Raw genomic sequence first — 14,199 nt, forward strand, 5'->3', positions numbered from 1 at the left:
CCTGAAATTCTACACTCTGTCTTTACAGCCAAGAGACCAAAGAAAGAAAAGAGAAAAGAAATGTGATTTATTAGGTGGTGGTATATCAGTCCATAGCAGAACTATCAAATATGGCAAGGATACGACTTTCAGATGAAGTTCCTACAAAGCCACCAAAATTGGCTACAGAAGGAGAAGAAAAATCATTAAGTATATGGGATAGGACTCAGATGAACTGTATTTAATTCCACTTCAGTTTAAGTCAATTCTAATTAAACCAAATGTCCTGGTTTTGTCCTGGCCCCATCAATTTCTTGGGCAGCCCCCAGCCCCCCCAGGAGGCTAGATGCCCCCCAACACCCCCCCCAAAATGCTGAAACCATTTGAACAGGTCATCTTACAAAAGCCAAAATAAAAAATAATGAAGGCAAGAGTCAGTAGGTTAAAAGTCTTGTAGAATATGAACCAGGACAGAAGCCTGTTCCCAACTCAACTTCCCCAACATGATATCTTGAGTCTGAGGATGATGGGGCTCATGATCCCTTCAGTCCCATTGGCACGGCAGACATAACTGAGTCAAGCTATCACCCCAAGATGATCACGTCACCCTAAAAACTAATCCAGGGGGGTTAAAATAATTCACCCCCAATCAACCGCATCATGCAACAACTTCTGGGGAGGGAGGGATGAGGTGAACCTCTCCACTTTAGAGGTAGCAAACCAGATTCTTTATACCTAATAGGATTTCTCAGTTGTCTCCTATTTGCAGAACAGGAGGCAGGAAGAAATGGAGACCGGTAAAGCCGCCCATCTTGCTCTGTCCACCATGATGCTGATTACTGCGGGGACGACATGGACCATGAACACTTCCTGGGTGACAAGGTTGTTCGAAATTCTACTTTGCTGGTGGATGAGGATGAGTGTGCTCCCAGGGGAACAGCTGTCTCAGCCATGTCATTCAAGCATGGCCAATGAAGCAGCTGAGTTTAATCACACTGAAATGGAGATACAGCTGCTTCTAATAAGAGTTCAGAGGAACCTCAAGTAGCAAACAGTGCAAAACTTTCTAATCCTTGCTTTCTGACCATCAGCAAGCTAGTGGTGATGCCTCCCTCCATGAACTGGGGAAAGAGACAAGCTCAGCCTTCACAGGGTTTAACTTCCTATTTAGGGACCCCGCCAGATTGCTGTGTTTCTCAACCTTGGCAGCTTTCAGAGGTGTGGACTTCGACACTCAGAATTCCCAGCAGCCTTGCTTCAGAGGTGTGGAATTCTGGGAGTCGAAGTCCACACCTCTGAAAGCTGCCAAGGTTGAGAAACACTGCTTTAAAGTCAGGCTTAGAAAAGCTACGTCAGGACTCTGTTTGCCAGCATCAGATAACCTAGAACAGCCTGAATTGTACTTTGTCACAAATAAGTAAGACCTGTCACAAATGTGGGGGCAGAAAAGAAAAAGTGAGAACGTAAGCATTAGGGAACAATACACCCCATCCCAAATGGGTTGTTAAAAATGACTCTGATTGAAGTATTTACTTTCCAAACATGTTCTTGATGGGTTTTTTTCCTCCTTTCATTATACGCAGAGAATTATTGTGTGACATGCTGCTATATTTAGTCTGCCATCAGTGAACTCGTAAAACTTAAAATAAAAAAACCCTCCAGAACCAAAAAGTTTGGTTGAATACTGTAATCAAACCCAATTGAGAAGCAGAAACGATGCACGCAAATTGTAACTGAAAAGAAATCTGACATTTTACCAAAGCAATACGAATGAACAATGGCGGTATTATGTTATTTTGCCAACACTGACTTTACGTTTGATCCTGGTGCCCACCCTGCCTGCTGGGCTGAAAAGAATAAAAACCACCCAACTTAAGTTATTGTAGCAGGAGAGTCCTGTTAGTCCCTGGTGGCAAAACAATCAGGATTCCAATAGCCCCTTTTCCGACTAACACATTTGATGAAAAGGTAGAAGCTTTTGTAAGCGGCAGGTTACTTCATCAGATGCATAGAAGGGCTAGACTGATGTAGTTCGTGGCCAGTCGAGCCGCTCCCTGCATTTAACGATGTGATTTGTAGCTCACAAAAATGGATGCCTTTCAATAGAATTCGTTAGTTGGAAAAGGCGTTACCAGACTCTGGGTCTTTTGCCAACTTAACATTAGTGCCCCGTCTCAACACTAATTCTAGAGGTTCTCTGAGCTTGGTTGTTTTCCTGCAGACGTTACATTACCAGGTTAGGTAACATCATCAGCACATGGGAAGATGAAGTTTGCGGATTGTTTCTTGCTTCTCTAGGTAACACTCAGATAAGCAGGAAACAGAAATCATCAAGGAATTAAACCATCAAGGAAGAAACAATAGTCTAATCAAGTGTGATGGAATGGAATTATGAAGGCCAGGCTCAGGGAGATAAGCGTGTTCTTAGTTCACCGGAGGAGCGTGGGAAGTTCAAGAGGATGAGGCTGGCACCTCCCTGAGGAATTCACAGTGTTGTGGCTGGCTGGCTTGGGAGCTAAGTTTCAGTCTGGGGAGATTTCTGTCTAGAGGTTGTAGCTAATAAACACAGCAGAACTGAATTTGCATTGTCTCTTGGAGTTCTTTGGGCTAAATCTGACAGTAGAAAAGTTTATACTGCAGATCTTAATTGTCCACATTCATGATGTGATGGAACAATCCCTTAAGTCAAGGGTGGATAACACCCAACCCTCCTATGGTGCTCTTTTGGGGCCCCAAAGCCTCACCAGAGAGGGAAGGGACATTTTCAGCCCTGTTTATTGGGGAAGTGGTTAGGGTACAAACAGATTTGTGATATCTGCTTATATTGTGTTGAGTTTTGGAAATGGACTCCAGGACAGCCACTGTCTCTGTCGCCAGGGCACTGTATGAAATCTGAGGCATATTTTAAGGCTGCTCATAAGAGGAGAACCTATTCCTCAAGATCCTTGGAAGCAATAAGTTTACAGGACAGCAGTGGAGGACCCAAAGCTCTCTGGAAGTTATTGAACTACGGTTCCCAGCATTCCTCAGGCTACCTGGAATCAAGAGTTGGAAGGGTCCACCTAGGTCATCTAGTCCAGGTCCCTGTTGAGTGCAGGATACACCTCCAACAGATGACTACCCAGCCTCTGTCTGAAGACCTCCAATGAAGGACGACTCCCCATTTCACATGGCAGTGTGTTCCACTGGTTGACTCAGCTTGTACCATCCAGTAGTTCCTCTGGATGTCTAACCTGAACCTCCTTCCTAGTTTTAATCCACTGGTTCTGCTCCTGCCCTCGGAGGCAACAGAGGGTAAGTCCATTTTCTATATAACAACTCTTCAGGTATCTGAAGACTTCTCCCTTCGTTCATCCATTTGGTAGCCTAAACATACCCAGATTCTTTAACTATCCCTCACAGGGAGCAGTTTCCAGACTCTTTCACTACCTTGGCAGCCCTGCTCCAAACTCCATCCAATTTTGAACTGCCCTTCTCATGGCTCAGCCACAACTACAGTCTCTCCCCCCCCGCCCCCCCCCATATGTTAAGGCTTATGTCAGAATCCTCGCAATCAATCACTTGCACTGCTAGTTCGCTTGCTTCGTTTCTGTCATTTCAGCGAAGGGGAGGAAAGGAGGGAAGGTTGGGAGGTTAACCGTTAGGCGCAGACGGACTATTATCTGGCTCTCAGGAATGCCCAAGGTTGTACCAACGTGAGAACTGGAGAGAATCTTCAACATGCACAAGAGAGATTCAAAGACAGTAGAAGGATGAAGTGGGGATGAGGCAAAACTAGGTTTTGGCGCACACGGGGCTCAGCTCCAGCTATGCTTCTAGAGCTGTTCACTACTTTCCAATAAATGAACTTTCCTTTGAACCCGCCTTGGTTTCAATGGGAGTTGCTTTCGTTGGGAACAGAGTACCGCGGTTCTTACAGCTTCTTGGCTGCTGCTCGCTCTTGTCAAACTCACCGGTGAAGAACAGGTGTCTCTTTGTGGTTTCTTTCCTCTTTTCTAAACAAGGGTTGAGGAGGCGAAGCAGCTGTAGCACCCGTTCCTCTCTACGCGACTCGGTCAAGCAAGCATCGTTCATGACAAGATATGGGTAAATCTTTCCATTATGGCCTCGGATATAGAGTCTTCGGGCTGCCGTGTTATGTTTCTGCACTATCTCCACTCTGGGCATAAATCTATCAAGAAAAAAGAGAGAGAGGAGGGGGAAAAAAAAAAAAGATAAAAAGCAGCTGAGCTTCCAAAGTCTAAAGCTTCATTTCTCTCCTTCACGATGAAAGCCAGATTTTTTTTTTTTAAAAAAAGGAGGAGGAATTCTATTACCTTACTTAAAAAGCTAACAATAGGAAGCACATTACAATGTTAGACTAACACCAGCATTATGAATTTTTATAATGATACCACCTTTTAAGCAACTACGTTTTTCTATTATGCGGCTCAGCTGAGATTAGTGTTTTCCGTGAAAAGCTTCTGCAGATACATACATGCTTTTTGTCTCCTCCAAACTGAATGACAAAATTTCTTTTTAAACACACACACACACAGACATGTGGGGAGAAAAAATGCAAGTTACTGAGCATAATCAGACAGTTTTCTAAGCCAGAGACAACACACCTCCTAAGTGCATGTGATGTCCTTGAGCCCAGCCTTCCTGAACTGTAGATCCTCCAGCTGGGTGGGACTACAGACTCCATGAGTCCCAGTCTCTGGTCCCAGTCCCAGTCTCTCTTTCAGCTTGTACCAGGTTGGAAAAGACTGGTTTAGATACTCAGATGAGGGGAGATGCTATTTGGCAACATCTTCTACAAGTTGGGTCTAATCAGAATTTTAACTCCCATTTACGTCAGTGAATCTGTACCGGCTCAACCCATCGCTAAATCACTATTTAAAGAGTTCAATACTTTCAGCCCCTAAATGGCTGAATGGACAAAAAAGCTGCTCCAGTCACCCAAGTGCCTGACAAATCCAATAATTGGGTATATTAAACTAATTCTAAGAAGAACAACTAGACCATGACAATGTTTTCTACACGGGGCTGCCTTGGAACAGGATAGAAAAGCATCTGTCGATGCAGAATCTGGTCCCCAAGTGTTTTGGCGGGAGGGGACAGAAAGAAAATGCTTTGGTTTTATCAGTGGTTTTATTAACGCTTTATTTCTTTTACAAAAGCACCTTCTGGGTGTTCTTTGAGCTTGGACGTTTCGTTACCAGGCTAGGTAACATCATCAGTGGAGTTTCTGGATGTTTAGATATTGGAGCTTGCCTTGCCGGTCCCTTTTTTTTTTAAAGATTTTTTATCCCGCCTTTATTATTTTTATAAATCACTCACGGTGGTGAACATACCTCATGCTCCTTCCTCCTCCTATTTTGCCCACCACCACAAACCTGTGAGGTGAGTTGGGCTGAGAGAGGGGGGCTGGTCCAAAGTCACCCTGCCGGCTTTCGTGCCTCAGGCAGGACTAGAACTCACCGCCTCCTGCTTTCTGGCCTGGGGCCTTCACCACTAGACCATACTGGCTCTAAACTGGTTTGGGGTGTGGTTTCTTCCTTTATAGGAATTGATTTGGATATTGCTTCTTCTTCCCTGACAGTTTATCTGATGCTGTTTCCTGCTTATCTGGGCACTGGCTGCAAGGGAGGGTGTGAAAATTGCGGCTGAAAGGTGGGTGGATTTGTCTACGTGTTGAAAGATTAAGGAACCAAAACATCCCTATGTGTCTGTCCCTTAATCTGGCAACAGAGAGACAAATTCACCCACAATTTCAAGTGGGTAAAGGCTGATATTCTAGACCAGTGTTTCTCAACCTTGGCAACTTTAAGATGAGTGGACTTCAACTCCCAGGATTCCCCAGCCAGCATGGCTGCCTGGGGAATTCTGGGAGTTGAAGTTCCCTCATCTTAAAGTTGCCAAGGTTGAGAAATACTGGTCTAGACCAACCTTCATGCAAAAGCGCTAAAGAATTCCTGGAAGCTTAGCATTCTGACTAATCCGCCATCGACAGGCCCACAGAGATAAACCCTACGTACATTCCATTTTTAAAAAGAGACAGCCTCAGGAATCTCACCGTTCAACCCTGAGCTACATGTATCCTCTATTATTAAAAGCATTTCCCATGAATCAATTAAAAAAAGAACGCTTGGACAACGGTACCCAGGACCAACACTACCACCAAGTCTCCATTTTGCCAGCCTTCCATTACCGTGCAATTTTGATGTAGTAGTGTGTTGGCTTCGGCATGAGGAACTCCCCGGGAATTTCCACTTCGGCAGTTTGGGCAGAGAAGTTGCTGAGGAAACGGCACTTTTCCTCGATGAGAAAAAATTTGGGCAGCTGCTTGGTTTTGGCCTCCAGGATTTTGATCCACTTCTTCAGCTTAGAAATGAGATTGTGGAGTTTCATGGAGCCCGGCACGCTGAAGTCAAAATCTATCAGAGAGACGGACAGAGAAAAATATCTGCTGTTACGAACTGGAATGAGAAATATTCAGGTACCTGAGATACAGAATCAGAAGCTTCACCTCCAGAATTTTATTTCCTTTCCCCATCCTTTCTAAAAGGAGTTCACGATGAAAAGCAGAAGAAAACAAAAGAAGAACGTTGTGCATCTTCAGATGCGTAGGAAGACACATCTCTTTGGCCAGGTTTTTAATGGTTATATGATTTCCATTATCTATTTTATTGTTCTTAATCTGTACTTTCCCCCTTTATATTCTTTTTTTTAAAAAAGTTGTTTACTGTTCTGAGTGCTCGCCAGAGCAGAAAAGTGGGGTATAAATCATATCCAATCAAGTCAATCGAGTCTTAAGATTTTGCAGCATTTTATCCTATAAGCCAGTGTTTGAAATAGACGAGCAACAGGGACGTAAGCTGACCTCTTCCAACTTGCACAGAGTTGGAAGAGAACACACCTATATGAAATGTGCTTGATTTTTTCACTTCTTTTGATATTCTGTGGATGCTGCTTGTTGCTGGGGTACCCTGACATTAAAAAAAAAAAAACTATAAACGTTTCATTCTGTGCTATTGTTAACTGCATAAAAATGGCTAGATAGTTCCCTCCCATGCCAACTTTCAAAAGGTTCACTAGACGTGCAGTAAATCAAAGGCAATTTTGTTTGTAGAAAAACAGGCCCAGGTCCTCCTGCTCTACAGAAATATATTCTGATCTTATCTGCCCAAATATGCCCAAAGATTCAGATTTGTTTGGAGGAAATCAAATCTCATTCATTCATTCAATTTGTTCAATTCATTCAACTTATATACTACTCATGCCAGCTTACAAAACATTAAAAAAAAAAAACTATCCATAACAGTTAAAACGTCCAAATACTTGGAAGGAAAATGGAAACGGACGGGTTGCTGGTGGCACCGGGAATACCTTGCCTAGAGAGAGTTGCTGATATCTGCCTTCAAAGATTTTTGACAGCATGTAAATTTTCTATTTTCATCTGGCATTTTCATACACTGTTCCTAAACCGCAACTGACAGGCAGTGACATTGGACAGTTTTAATCTGATTTTTTCCCCTAACGTTATCTTTCATGCTGTGTCTTGCACTTTATATTACATTTGTCCTATATATGTAGTTTTTATTACCACTGCAATCATATTTAATAATATGCGATTCGGTATTATTAGGTGCTTTAGAATTACCCACTTTGGAAGTGTTATATAAAATTTAATTGAAAGAGGAACCTGAGTGTGAGAAAAGGCAGGCTTCAATGTCTTTCAAGTATTTTTAATCTAAATCTGACCACTGTGTTTAAGTAACAAAACTGGTCGCTGTGATTCGTTAAGCTTTGCATTAACCCAAAGGAAATCTTTACATTCAGGGCCTCCTTATGAAAAAGGCCCAATGGGGCGATAAAGATAGTACTCGTTAAAGATAAATTTATATTTAATAAAAGGCAAGCATCTTCTATCTGGAACCGTCCCTCTTAATATTACTCAAAAACAAGACTTTAAAAAGATTTGGCGAGCGGCTTTCAACAGCTAAAGTTACCCGTTCTCAAATACCAATATTTTTAATCCCTTTAGGTAAACGGACAGGGAGACTTACACACACTATCAGCACGTCAGCAGGTTTTCAATACATCCTCAACAGCCCTTCCTAGCCTTCAAAACTGCAGAATGACATACATACACAGTGTTTCCCAATGCAATGCCCTCTAAATGTGCTTGACAATCTCCTCCATCATCCACAGCCAGCCCAGCACGCCCAGAGGGGACCGAAGATTGAAAAAGGCTGCCTTCTCAAACTAAAATTCTTCAACCCTGCTCGGAAGTACGAGGCATACATCAAAATAGCCCAATCATTTTTGCTAGAGGCGGAAAAAAAGAGGGCATTTCTACGCAGTCTCCACTCATCTCTGTCAATGGCCTCCTCGTTCAACGCAAGGCGTACCTGAGACAGGTAAGGATGCGATATCTCTGGAGGGTTTTGTGCGGAGGCAACCTATTTATTCGTTTAGATTTATGTCCTCACTTTCAATAGAAGGATTCTCAAGCTGGTGGATAATACATTGTAATACTCAGCCCACTTGTGCCTAGGGCAACCGATCTACCAACAGGCCCATGATCAAAACATTTTGCGAGATGCCCGTTAAGAAAGAGATGGACGATTCGTATGAATCTCACAACAGATTTATTGCACAAAAAAAACCCACGTTTTTTAAAAAATGCCCCAAATCTTTTCCAGCATCTCTTGGGTCGACTCTGAATGTCAGAAAAAAACCAACTCTAATTCCAAGCCTACCCTCTAGTGAGCAATTGGAGTAAATCGCTCGGCAGAAGAGAAAGACGCAACACGCCGTTCCGTTTGCTGCTTTCCGCTACCTGAAGCGCAGAAATAGGCCACCGAAGGGGGAAGTACAACATTCTTGCTAATGCTATGCAAAGAGCTGAAGTTTAAAAAAAAAAAAAATCAGCAGTCTTAATTTTTTTTTTTAAAAAGTGAGTCACTCTTTGCACCATGGGAATCACTCTAGTTTGCCGAAAATACCTATTTTAGATTCGCTTTTTCTTCTTTCTCGCTCTTGTTTTGCTTGGTGGGACCAGATGATGACGACAAGAGAGCACGCAATTAATTACCTGTCTTTGTTCATGCCAGAAAGGCTTCACGCTGAGCTTGTCTAACTAAATCCAGACTTTCAAAAAGGCAAAGAATTACCAGCAATGTGAGTGGCACGAGCCACAGTCACCTGTTCTGGCGGTAGCTTAATGAGGTTAGAAATGAAATCTCTTTTGGCATCAATCCGAAACACAACCCAAGCCTTTATTACCTGCAGTGGTTTAAGCGCTTCAAATTGAACAAAAACATGACAATCTAGTTGAAGGAAAGTACATTTTGGACTTAGCTCGGAATGTTCTTCTGAAACACTGAATAACTGACAGATGGATTAAGAGTCTTTCACTGGAGGTAAAAGGGGAAGCCAATTATTTGGGGCAGCAGTGAAATAGAACAGGGAAGCCTAAATCCAACCATCCCCAACTGGTTGAGGAACATGGGAAATGAAGCTCAGAACATCTGAAACAACATTGGGTTGGAGAAGGCCAAAGGAAGCATAAATCACAACTCCAAGCTTAAAGAGTAAGTTGACCAACGGAGAAGGCCTATGAGGTTTGGTTACAGGATATCCAGATAGGCCACAAGGGATGAAATGAGGTCACCCATAACAGACAATCTGCTACCATTCAGCGCTACTCCTGAATTTGAGAACCTTTCACCTTGACGTTTAATGACCTTTTATTTTATTTCACCAATGTAGATGACACTCACTCCTTAACAATGCTTAAGAGCTATCTTCCATGGAGGTTAGGATAGAAGATGCTAGTTTGGACCACAGCTTTCCTATGGATGCAACACCTTTCCTGCACTGGTATTTGTTCTTGTAGGCTCTGGCTGTTGCACTGCCTGGACCATGGAGATGGTTGGAAAGTGATTCCCTTTTCGATTCACAAAAGAACAATTGCCACTGGAGAGTAGAGAGACAACACAAAGAGATGATACTTCGGTATGGAAGCTACAGGAAAGGAATAAGAAGAGCAAACCCTGAAAGGTCTTCTTTAGCCATGATTACCTGAGTTCTCAGTATGCTCTTAATGTAGCAAGAAGCTTACAGAACACAACTAGCCTCCAAACCTTATCCACGGTTTGCTCTCTTCACAAGCAGCTGAGAGCTGGGAAGTTCTTCCACCCAAAACGCTGGATTTTAGTTCCTTCCAAAAGGTCAATGTGCTGGCAGACCCAATTTCTATCTTGCCACCATCCATCCCACAAAAGAATCTCCCCCAGATGCCAGCCTGCACAGCACCGGTCTCTGCTTTAAGGAGAGCTAGGATCCTTGGCTTAAATACATTTCCTAACCACTCAGAATCAGCACCCAAGAACAAATAAGTCACTTGTGCAGTGAGATGGGCAGTATATATAAATTTGAATAAATAAATAAATAAATAAATATCCTAACTTCGAAACTTGGCTTGTTACTTGTGACATGGATGCTTGGGAAAAGATCCAATGCACAGAAGAACAGGACGACAACTGCGACGAAGAGATTATAAAGCCGGAAGATCTTGATCAGCGATGGAATAGTATGGTGATTAAATTGCCATTAATTCAGCAGCACTGATGCTATTCTTGTTGCACATCAATCAAAATTTTTATTTTCTGCAAAATGAATTAAATCCCACAACTCCAAACTGTAAGCCCATTGACCAATTTAATTGCAGCCGTCTCCCCTCCATCCTTCAACATTAATTCAACGCCCAACTTTTAACAGATTAAAGCAATGTCATCTTGAGCTAAGTAAAATGGCTATTTTCATCTTAATTACACAGGCCTAATCATAATTGAAAAATAAAATATTCTGAATCTATAAAAGATATTTGAAAGGGGTTTTTAATTATTATTATTATTCTAAAAAGGAGAGAATCCTTTCATCATCCTGATTGTTTCAAGCCCTCTATTTCAGAAGTTGAAGAAAATCTGCCTCTCCGAACAGTTTTTTCCCAAGATGCACAACTCAAACAAGCCCAAACTTTGTCCACGGCATTTGAAAATGTGAAAAATAAAGAATGACCAAATGCATGCAACTATTAAGGATAGAATTATTTTTAAACGTGAGGTGGGAATAGTAAAATATCTCAACTGAACCTATAACATTGATTTTTCTTGGAGTCTACACACCGGGGGTCTATAGGATGTGGATTAGTGGGAACCGAGCTTCAGATCCAGCATGAGATGTGCAACAAGATGGCAAGAATTACGTGATCCCTGGTTCCACTGAAGATGTCTGCTTCCCCATCCTCAATCTTCTCCCTATCCATCCACCTTTCCAAGACTTTTCAATATCTGAAATTTTGGTGCTACGCTCCAATGTCTCTTCACAGCAACCATATTTGAAATGAAGCACAAAGAAGGCTCTAAGTGAAAGCTGATGGCCTTGCAAAGTCAAGGCAGAGGGAAGGAAAAAGTTTTGGCTTGCAACATTTGCATGTACCCATGTAGATACCATTCTACGTTGGCCTCCTAGATGCCACAGAATTGGGGAATGGAGAACATTTATGAAATGGTCCTGCTGCTTGTTTCACAGGGAGGAGAACCAATGGGGCTCAGTTCACGTTGCAACCTGAAGCAGGTTTTACTCTGGATTAAACCCAACAGGGCTTCCTTTGGAGCAATTGTGCTTTCCCACTTCAGCAGAACAGTAAACATCCCGCCTCCTTTTCCAATGGCTTTGCACAGGTGCTCCTCACAGATCAAAATTTTGTTCACTGCCAATCTTGAAATAATGGAAAAGGAGACTGGCTAATATAAAACCAATAATGTTATTGCAATGCTTCCCAAGTGGCCCTTTTAAATAACCAATTATAGCAATCGATTTAAATTATTTGGCTTGGATGCAAAACCCTCAAGTAATGCTGTAACTGTCTGATACCAAAAGCTTAAATTATTTGCTTGTACGAATGCAATTTGGTGGGGGGGAGTGGCATAGACGCATACAAATTTTATCATCACATTTCAAGAGGGCCATTCAACCATAAATTTGAACTACCTGAAGATTATTTTCTTATTCACGTTTTTTAAAGGACTTAAGGCATTAAGTCTGGTAGACTGAAAGCCCACAAAAGAATTTTTATAATGGGTCGTCCCTTTTATAACAGAGATTGGAAAAGACCTAATAACCAACAGTTTCAATTGCCCTGTTGCTTCCACCCCCCTCCTCCCAAACTAAGAAGAGAGAATGTCCTACTTCAAAGGCAAGCATGAACATTCCAAATTCCAAATTTGGGGAACCATGGTTGATTTAAAACTGGGGAGGGGATCCTGACAAGGAAAACCAAAACTGAATCCCAGTCAGTATAGAAATGACTTGCCTGTTGTGAACTGCCCTTTCAGTTTCTGAAAGACAGGATCTTGAGCTGTGGCCTGAGCCCTCCTGGCTAGTGATTCGGAAGCAGCGCTGGAGAACATGGTGGAGACATTGGAGACGTTCTCAAGGCCCACTCCGAAGGTGCTGACCAGCTTCTTGACAAAATTCAGGGTGTGGGGTGTGATTTTGGCATCTGAAACTGCCCCACTCTTCTCAAAGGCAACAGAATAGCACTTGGCGAGGCCTTGTTGAAGTTGTCGGAGAACCTAAAGCCACAAACACGTGAGGGACCAGTGGGGGGAGGGAGAGGGGTCACAGAGAGAGAGACAACACAAAGAGGGTCTTTTGAGTTGAAAGTATGGAACAAACCCACAACACAATATTGCAAGAAACCAAAGCAGAACTGCAGGTAGCCAGAATCCAACCCTGATAACTTTGCAGATGGGACACAACCAGATATGGAAACGATTACCTTCCAAGTCAAAGAGAGCTCCCTCTCATTTACAGCCACATCACTCTGACCTTGTGAAGATATTGTTTTGCTCCCGAACGAGTTTTAGAAATATGCTAATTTATTAATAAAACCTATATTCTGTCCTTCAGCTGTATTGTTCTTTACTTCTATAATAGCTATATTAAATGCTTCAAAGGAGATCTTTTCCTGAAGGATGAAGTATAAATGCTTACAAGAATGGGAAACAACGTTGCAAGAATCAAGGGGTTGGCTAGGATGTGGTCTGTTTGACTTTGGCTTAGAGTGCTGCGTGAACCCAGACAACTGTAGCAAAGTTACCCAAAACAACAAAAATCACAGTGTAGCTTCACGTGTGAATTTAGCTCCTATATGTATATGAGAGAAAGAGGTCATATGTTCTTGCTGACTATGCAAATCAGGAAAGCTAGTGAGGTGTGGTGGTGAAGGTACTGAATGGGCACCAGGGAGACCCAGGTTCTAGTCCACCTTCAGCCGCTGAAGCTCCTTGGATGACTTTGGGGTAGACACTCTCTTCAACCCAAGAACCAACATGGTGTAGTGGTTAAGGTGCCAGAAACTGATATTCAAGCTTCTTCTCAGCCACAGCAGCTTTCTGGGGGACTTTGGGCCAGTCACTCTCTCTTGGCCAAAGTTTCTTCATATGGTTATTGTTGTGGGGCAAAATGAGATGAGGAAGAACTGCGTACATCATCTTGAGCTTCTGACCAAAACAGCAGGAGATAAATCTAATAAATAAATACATAAATTCCAATAGAAGAGACTATCTGTAGCTCAGGGTTGAACTGTGGAGCTCTCTGAGCTTGGTGGTTTGCTTGAGACATTTCATTACCTGACTAGGTAACATCATCAGTGCTAGTGAGGGGTTTGCTCTGTAATCAAGAAACTACCAAGGAGAAAACCACATCTCCACTAACACTATATATAAACAGGGAGCAAACCCCACAACTCCCTCACTCTGATGATGTTACCTAGTTGGGTAATGAAACTCCTGCAATCAAACAGCCAAGCTCAGAGAGCACCAAGGTCTCCACAAATACATAAATATCAGGTCATACTCAATGGTGCTGGGGAACAGTCTACTTCTGCTGATTGGTTTTATTATAATATACTTTAATTGCCACTGTTCTGATATGTTGATGAAGATTCTCAGTCATCCAGGTGGAACTGTCTGGAGGTTGAGTCATGGCAACTGGACTTCTTTCCTTTTCGGTTAGAGACGTTTCGCTACTTGTCCAAGCAGCTTCTTCAGTCTAAAAAGTTGGTTGGGGGGACCCCATTAAAAGTCTTCCAGGGTGGCTGTTCTGCAATATGCCAGTTGGGAATAGAGTAGCACAGAACTATGAGTAATAAATAACATAAAT

At 42.6% G+C, this 14,199-nt stretch overlaps 1 protein-coding gene across 8 annotated transcripts in view; it reads right to left on the reverse strand.

Moving 5' to 3' along the window:
* The window catches only part of TRRAP (transformation/transcription domain associated protein), a 116,263-nt gene that overhangs the window by 7,664 nt on the left and 94,400 nt on the right, over positions 1 to 14,199 (reverse strand). For all 8 annotated transcript variants that reach the window (XM_088148048.1, XM_088148054.1, XM_088148051.1 and 5 more), the window contains 3 exons: positions 12,347 to 12,608; positions 6,173 to 6,398; positions 3,933 to 4,150 (listed from right to left, as the gene is read on the reverse strand). In XM_088148048.1, the coding sequence (XP_088004174.1) occupies positions 3,933 to 4,150; positions 6,173 to 6,398; positions 12,347 to 12,608 (706 nt within the window). The remainder of the gene's footprint in view (positions 1 to 3,932; positions 4,151 to 6,172; positions 6,399 to 12,346; positions 12,609 to 14,199) is intronic.

This window comes from Python bivittatus, unplaced genomic scaffold (assembly GCF_059951505.1).
Source record: "Python bivittatus isolate LINGU-HERP-01145 unplaced genomic scaffold, Pbiv_v1 ctg000560_np1212, whole genome shotgun sequence".
NCBI lineage: Eukaryota > Metazoa > Chordata > Lepidosauria > Squamata > Pythonidae > Python > Python bivittatus.